The sequence below is a fragment of the Lolium rigidum genome, chromosome 2, assembly GCF_022539505.1.
Source record: "Lolium rigidum isolate FL_2022 chromosome 2, APGP_CSIRO_Lrig_0.1, whole genome shotgun sequence".
Lineage (NCBI taxonomy): Eukaryota > Viridiplantae > Streptophyta > Magnoliopsida > Poales > Poaceae > Lolium > Lolium rigidum.
The window spans coordinates 92,721,933-92,729,969 of record NC_061509.1 but is presented as its reverse complement, the minus strand read 5'-3'; the positions used below and the strand labels follow the sequence as shown (position 1 = coordinate 92,729,969).

Below are 8,037 nucleotides of genomic sequence, written 5' to 3'. Positions count from 1 at the left end.
CAGTTGCAAACAAGTATCTGCCGTAGATGTTTGTGCGCTAGGACATGTGTGTAGAGTACAACAAGCATATGCTTCGTGCATCTCTGATTATCTTTCAGGCCTTGTTCGTCAAACCTTTCCAGCAATTTAAACCCGGGGGTTGTACCTGTTTCCGTCCTTGATATAGTAGTTTCACAGACATACTTGAACCAGGTGCGCAATCCCGAACTGAAACTTGCTGGCTATGTTTGTTTGCGTGCACATGTAGATTTGCATGGAAATCTCAAATCTCTATCTGAAGTTGCAAAACCAAGAGCTCAAGTAAGCAAATAAGCCAATCATCCAAGCTAGTATACTGAGCAAGGTCTTGAAACCTGAAAAGGCTTCCCCAACCAATAATGAAGGTCCGACCCATCGCTCATCCTTTTGGACCCAAACAACGGCAGCGACTGAAAACTACTGCTCGCTACCATCAGCTCCTTTAAGTACCGGCGCCCTCCCACCCTGCTCCAACCACCCTGACCAGAGCTAGCGAGCTAGACAGTGAGCGGAGCTGCAGCCTGCCAGCCCCCACCTAGTGCAGCACATCACACTCCTCGATCTCTCCGTCCGTCGCACTCTCCTCCTCCACCAAACATGGCCGGCAAGGACATCGCCGCCATGGCCAACACCCGGCCCAAGAGCGTGGCGCGGCGGCTGTGGCGCGTGGTGCGCGCCGTGCTCTTCATGCTGCGCCGCGGCGTGCTGCCGACCGGCCGCAAGCTGGCCATGGACCTCAGCCTCCTCCTCCGCCGCGGCAAGATCGCCGGCAAGGCCCTCGGCGGCCTTGTCAGCTTCCACCAGCAGCACCACCACCACAGCGGCGGCGGCCTGATCTCTTCGGCGAGGTCGTCATTCTCCTCCTCGTGCCGCGCGCTCGACCCGGCGCTCGCAGTGCACGAGCCCTCGCGCAGCCGCCGCGAGGTCGAGTTCAGCTGCAGCAACACCCCGTTCTCCGCCGCCGCCAAGGGCCGCGGCCACCACCACCGCGACGCCGACGAGGACGCCTGGTACTACGGCAACTACGACGCCGCCGACGTCGCCAAGGTCTTCGAGATGCTCAACGACGGCGGGCACATCTTCTGCGACGACGACGACGCGCTCCTCGCGGTGGCGCCGGCCACCGCCACGCCGTCTCCCGCGCCGCGGTACTCGTCCAGGAAGCTGCGCGTCACCGACTCGCCGTTCGCGACGAGCGACAGCGACTCGGCGGGAGAGCACCAGCAGGTGGACAGGAAAGCAGACGAGTTCATCAGGAGGTTCTACGAGCAGCTGCGCGCGCAGAGGAGCCGCGCCGCCACGCCGGACAGCTACGGCTACGCCGCCGGCTCGTACGCCGGGCACTCTCCACGGCCGGTCGCCGCTGGCATCGCTTAATCAAGATCCTTGGCTTAGAGGAGGGAGCGCGAGGCGGCCAGCGGTCGCCCGGCCGGCAGGAGAGAGGGCCTAGGCATGCCGCATGCATGAGTCTCTCTACGTTCACGCTTGTCCTTGTACTACACGAGTACATTTTGATGTTTAATTAAGAGAGATTTTGCTGTCTTCCCCGTAGAGGCTTCAAGGATCTTGCTTAAGCTGTGTCGTTGATTCTTGGCCCGCTTCCATGAATCCTTCATGTTTAGATTTGGATTTTGTAAACTTTAAGACTGTAATTCAAGAAACTATCATCCACTTAGTATATCTAGTGCCAGTAACAGCAACTGTTTATTACCGAGCTAGTATGTCTGGTAGTGATGCATAAAGCACCTGGCAGATGTGGAGGATTAAACCAACAAGAAAGAAAGAAAGAAAGAAAGAAAGAAAGAAAGAAAGAAAGAAAGAAAGAAATGTAGAATCGGATAATCTTCCGGGAATTTTGTATGGTACACTAGTGGTACTACTGGCTTTGGCATGTTGGTTGGGTGTGTCGGATGGTACAACAGTGTTTGCAGTTCACAACTCGTCATTCTTTATGGTTGGAACTTTTGTTGACCACTGGGGATCACAACCTTGGCTAGAATTTATGTGGATGCATATGCAGAACAGTACTATTATTCAACCAAACAACCTTTTGTTGAAATATTCAATTAGGTATTGAGTGAGCACGACATTGCAGCTTTATTAATTTAAAGCAGGGCTAAGGCCTTCAGTTTAAAAAGCACGACATTGCCCATTGCCGGTCTATACTTTTTTCTCTTGTGTACTGTTGGATTTGTATGAGTGAATCCCCTAGTCATTTTTCTATGGATTTGTCTGGCACAAACTTTCACAGTCTCTCTGATTCAAATTAATTGATTCAATTTTGTCTAGATACAACGTATTTGTTGACTAGATACATTTATATCTAGATAAAATTGAGTCAATTAATATGAACCGGAGGGTGTATGAATTTTTCCTTCCCCTCAAACCTCTAGGTAAAGATCCTTTGTTTTGTCACATCCCCTCACCATTCTGAAAACCCCTTGACCAACTTGCACCGTAGCGGGAAATTGTGAATGAATTTAAATTAATCAATCAACAACATCCAAACTTGCAACCAATTTTAAGAAACCAAACAAGTAACTAGTGTTGGATATTTGGAGAAGTACTAATCTGAACATGGGTAACTTATGAACTCAAATAGCAAAGCTGCATATCTTAAGTTTCGAATAATTATGAAAACAACTCATAGATTCACGTATGCAATCATGGTCATATATCTTTTTGGTAAATATTTATGGAAAGCTTGCTAAAAATTCACAATAATTTACAACTTATGTAACTTGTATCAGGGTTCTTTTACAATGGGCAATGAGCAAACCACTCGGTTTTGGGAAGACACATGGTTAGGGGATGCACCTCTACTTACCAGTATCCCGTCCCTTGTAATATTGTTATAAACCGAAAAAAGTGTTATGGTTTATGATGTACCATTAGTCAATCCTTTGAATATTGAATTTCGAAGTGTTCTAGCTATCTGCTCAAAATTTCACGGCGTTGCTATTTTTAGTCGAGAGACTAATGTCGGTTTTGTGGACAAATGAACCAGACAAGTTCATTTGGTCGCTTACTCCACCATGATGTTTTTCTGTTAAATCTTTACATGCATACTTGTTAAACGGACACATGGTTTTCATACGCAAATATATTTGAACTAAAGGTTTCACTGAAGATTAAGATCTTTACGTGGTTCCTTCATAAGAAAGTTATTTTTTTAAAAAAAAGTATAACCTAGAAAGGTGTAATTGAAATGGTTGTAAGAAGTGTGGTTTTTATGATTCCCATCAGTATAGCAATCATTTATTTTTATAGATGTTCTTTTGCACTTCTGATTTGGAGAGCGGTTCATTTAACCTTTTGTATATCACCACCTGCTAATGTTAGGAATATCTTCGGTAGTTAGCTAAATAGAATGGATAAAATAACTATGTACAAATTAGAGTTGGGACATGTGCTTTGGTTTGGGCATTATGTAATCGCTAAAATAACATTGTTTTTAACAAGAAAGGGAATGCTATTTTTTGCAGGTTATTTGTATGGCTAATTATTAGATCCACAAATGGTTCTACCTTCTTCCGAAGACGTAACGAGCACATATAAATTCTGGATGCAGCCATCTAGAGACGGTTGCACGGGCTATCTCCGGTTAGGCTCGCCGGCGGTTTACTAGGTGACTGCATGATGCATAGGCGTCGAGTCCTGTTTGTTAATTTTTCTATATAAGCTTTGTGATCCATGACATGTCAATTCGGATTATGTTGCTCTGAAACTCAAAATAAAAGATTGTGCGCAACTATGAATTAATTTGTGCAAAGGCTAGGCTATGTTCCCCTTTCCAACGAAAAAAAACCTGATATGATTAATTTTTTAGGGTTGAAAATTACAATATAAATATTTCAAAAGATTTATACTCCTATATGTTCGTGGAGCTCTTTTACGGTGATTGGCACGGAATTTTAGTTCCGTCTAATCTAATTTGGGTTCCGTCTAATCTGATTTTTTGTGGCCGTCGATTAAATCAAGTGATAACTACTATTTAACTATTATCCTTTCGATGTATTTGGCACGGTCAAAACTATGATCATCAGTTTTGGAAGGAAATAAGTCTCGTGCCAGTTCCAATCAATCAAAAAGAATACTCGTGCGCCAGTCCAGATAAAAAAGAAAAATGTATGGTGCAAATCTTCTCCCAAAACTCCTCTCCGACGACCTCCCAGGTCTCCGACGAGCTCACTCCATAGATCTCCGACCCAGGCTCCTCCGACTAACGACGCGCGTGTGCCCTGGCTCCGCCGCCCCGCTCGAGCGACACCGCCATCATCCGGCCAGCCACCGCTGGCCTCCGATCCACACGCCACGGCCAAATCGAACACCTCCGGCTCTTCAACTGCGGGATTGGACATCAGTCCTCCGCGTCCAAGTCCGGTGGATTGTCGCCGCTGTCCTCAACGGCGGGATTGGCCCCCCAGCCTGAACAACGGGGTCGTAGTCAGCGGCCACCGCGATCCTCGCCTGCGGGATCGGACGCCGCTGCCGCAAGGTTTTACCTAATTTTGTTCGACTATTTGAAATTTGATTCGCTTCACGCTTTGAATTATAGCCTGGTTTTCCTTTTCTCTGACCATCAACAATACTCTCAAATTTGTAGTGCTGAAAGAGATACATATACCACATTAGCTACATCAGTTTTTCTGTAGAGCTTCTGCATAGAGGAGTTTGAGCACCGTTGTCTCTTTATTTTCTTCTGTGCCAACATTCATAGTATTGGCATTTACATATTCTTGTTTACTATCCGTTATCTACCAAACATGTCCCTGCGTGTGTACCATGATAATTGCATGGTAATGCAAACCAGTTCTGAACCAGATCCTGCTGGATCACAACTTACAAGTGCTGAATTTTCCCAGTTTTTACTAATAACTGAAATATCAGTACACTCTTCACATCATCACAAAGTAAAGTAGTCGATACTGACGGCTAAATTTAGAAGGGCAATCGGTATTTCTTAATGATCATACACACCAAATTATCTACCCAATCAGTACGATTAATTAGCACTGGTCCCTAGAGTTTGCGGTCTAGCCTGACAGTACTAGTTCTTGTTCTTTGCATGGAAACTGATTGCTAGCTAGCCTGGCTTATTAAACGTGGATATCATGTGCATAGTTGTTGGAAACAAGGCTCGGATGCGTAGTACATGCCCACTATTTTGTGGACATTACAAGTTCTAGCTGCTCCAGTTTGCAAGATTGTCCGTGAGGTTTCGTTATAGTAAGTGTATACTATTTGACTTTGAGCAGTTCAGCAATTGACTTTAAAGTCCTTTTTTTCTTAATTGTCTTCGTTAATCCTGAGACTCATAGTCCCAGAGTGTATTTTCAGGTTCTTTGAGCCTTGATGCAGGACCCGAGAAGGAGGAAGTGTGACACTTCGAGTATAGATGGCATACCTGTCAAAAAGGCCAAGTCTGAAGATAACATCTGCAAGATTAGAGTTAGCCTTGCCCACAAGTTGAAAGAGCTTTTTTTTCCATTGTGAAGTCCACAGTCTTCTCCTTTTATCCATGTTGTCATGGATGGCTTCGTAACCTAATTGCCATCACGTGATAATATAGTGCATGTTCAGTGTTACAAAAGTGGATTAAGCGCTAAGCACTTTAGCCGCCATTATTCTGTCTGGGCAGCTACTAACATAAGAGGCCAGAGAGACCATCATGGATGTCGTAGCAAGGAGCTGAACTGGGGAACTTCTTTGTTCGCCAGTGTTGGTGCACACAAGTCTGAAATCTGTATCCTCGTTGTAATTTTGCATTGTTCAAATAGTGAGTGGATATAGCTGTCAGATTTTGGAGGCATCATGTAAAGCTGGTAAACTTTTGGTGTTGATGAATTGATACTTTGGAAATTTTCTTTTGTCGATGGTAAAGCTGATATATTGAAACTTTGTTATCACTTAACATCACAACCCATGTCTTGTGTTTGAAATGTAGATTTATATGCATTATGATATTCTACTTCTATTTAAAATGTTGTGCGTGTGAAGTACTGCAATGAAGCTTGTCCAGAGGTCAATGTGCAATCCGAGCTTCTGTTCCTGAAGGACCTGTCTACCTTCACTTTCGGGAAGGGCAAGTGAAGGGCTGGGCATTACCAAGACGCATATACTTCAACGGCGAGAGCCCTACCATGCCTCCACCAGATTCGTACCCAGTGTTTCCAAGCTCCTATCCTTGATTGAAGAGGACATCATTTCTTATTATGTCTATTGGCGTCTTAGCAATTGTGGCATTCTTGCACAATCATTTTGTGTTGGATAAATACTGCGGAAAGTCCCCACCCACAGATAAAAGGCATAAGAATGTGCATATCAACTCGCATCTTCTGCAGACACATCACGAGGTACAAATATTTTGAACACCATGGTTTGTTACAAATGTACCGAATAAACACGAAAATTTATAAGAGAATAAATTTATCAACATAGATAAAAGGCTTTTAATCGTTCAATCCTTTTGATAAGTAAAAAAGTGAAATAGATGTCACTAAGAACACGGTCCACCCACTCTAGCAAAGACACATGTTGACTCGTTCATGGCGATGACCTATCTTCGTCCAAGGCTCTCGGCCCAACATCAGGTCGCCTGAAGGGGCAACAACTCTCCATGAATCTTCGTGTGGTTCGGACGGATCCTGGCAAAAAAGCATAGATAGTATTAAGATCAACAGAAAAATGATGCAGGTAAAAACACTACTCGACTGCGGTGTGCCCGTCACCCCAATTCACGCCGCCGACAAGCGTGACGATGACGCACTCTTCTTCGCCAACAAATCACCACTACCGCCTCGGAAACAATGTGCTAAACAAGAAAAGCTCCTTCTCAAAGGTCGATTAGCTGCCTTCGACTGGTATCTTGTTTTATATTACCCAGTCAGGAGCATTGTTCATCTTGCTACTTACAAATCCAATACATTAAAGAAACAAATAATGAACCCCAAGAATTACTTCTGCGTCAGGTCGGTAGATCAACTGCGGAGGATTAAACATTGTGACATGCAAAACTGTGATTCCCAAATGCAAAATTTGGAGACAACACAACAAAAAAAATACTCCTAGATAACTTAACTTAACAGGAAAACAGAAGCACCTTAGCAATCACATGACCTTCATTTTGTGCCAACATTTACCACCTTTTTCTCTGGCTTGTGGCTGCAAAATATCCATCTTAGAGGAAACCAACCAGTCCATTTATCCTAGCACCAGAATTCCATTTATCCTAACAATGGAAATGCCACAACCGCACTTGAGTAATCAAACAAATGGCCGCCACTGCCAAACAAGAAAATGGCACAAAGCTTCAGTAATTGAAGTTCAAGACAAAGTATGAAGTGAATCTTACATCCAACCAAAGGACGCAGTGCCTTCGCCTGAAACGTGAGAACAATTTATTGTCCATAACTCTACAGTTTCATGAGCTTGTATCTCCCAGATACGCTCAACATTAAATCCTAGTGTTGGAAAGTAGAACAAAACGAAAATCTTAGACCAAAAATAATAATGGGTATGCATTGACTATGGTATGTTCATATTCTATAGTCAGGTACCTGGCAAGGACCATAGCGAGAAACATATTTCAATTTCCCCAGTGACATCAAGAACAAATGCATCTACAGGAGGAGGACAACCTTACCGGGATGTGAAGTTGAGCCGCCGCCGCCTGCTCCTTTCTCGCCTAGCTCCGACGGGCGACAGCCACCCAACGCCGCCGCCGCTCCTCTCCTCGCCGGCCACGACCAACACCACCGCCGCTCCTCCCCTCGCCGGCCCGGCCATGTTGATCCAAGTTGATAAAGAACGCCGCCGCTCCTCCCCTTGCCGGCCCGGCCGTGTTGATCCAGGTTGATAAAGAACACAGCCGCCTCTGCCACTTCCCTCCGTTGCGGGGATCGCCGGGAGAGAATGATTGAGAGATTGAGAGGATGAGAGCGACAGTGATATCTACATATATTTCGTTCATGAGAGATTGATGGTGGGTTTAAGATCTGTGCACAAATGCTCAATTAT

The 8,037-nt window shown here is 44.9% G+C and overlaps 1 protein-coding gene and 2 long non-coding RNA genes across 4 annotated transcripts; 2 read left to right on the top strand and 1 right to left on the bottom strand.

Moving 5' to 3' along the window:
• Window positions 1-615: 615 nt before the first annotated feature.
• LOC124689971 lies at window positions 616-1,395 on the top strand. The gene has a single exon (XM_047223422.1). It carries the CDS (start codon window positions 616-618, stop codon window positions 1,393-1,395), a length of 780 nt encoding a protein of 259 aa, XP_047079378.1.
• A 2,682-nt stretch (window positions 1,396-4,077) lies between these two features.
• On the top strand, window positions 4,078-5,888 carry LOC124686905. Of its 2 annotated transcripts, none has more exons than XR_006997999.1 (2): window positions 4,078-5,247; window positions 5,359-5,888. It is a non-coding gene; the product is annotated as an uncharacterized LOC124686905 (long non-coding RNA). The 2 variants fall into 2 exon arrangements; XR_006998000.1 differs by having other exon boundaries at window positions 5,346-5,888.
• Window positions 5,889-6,316: 428 nt separating this feature from the next.
• On the bottom strand, window positions 6,317-7,729 carry LOC124686904. Its single transcript, XR_006997998.1, has 2 exons — window positions 7,121-7,729; window positions 6,317-6,665 (listed from the first exon to the last, which is right to left on the bottom strand). It is a non-coding gene; the product is annotated as an uncharacterized LOC124686904 (long non-coding RNA).
• Between the last annotated feature and the right edge of the window lie 308 nt (window positions 7,730-8,037).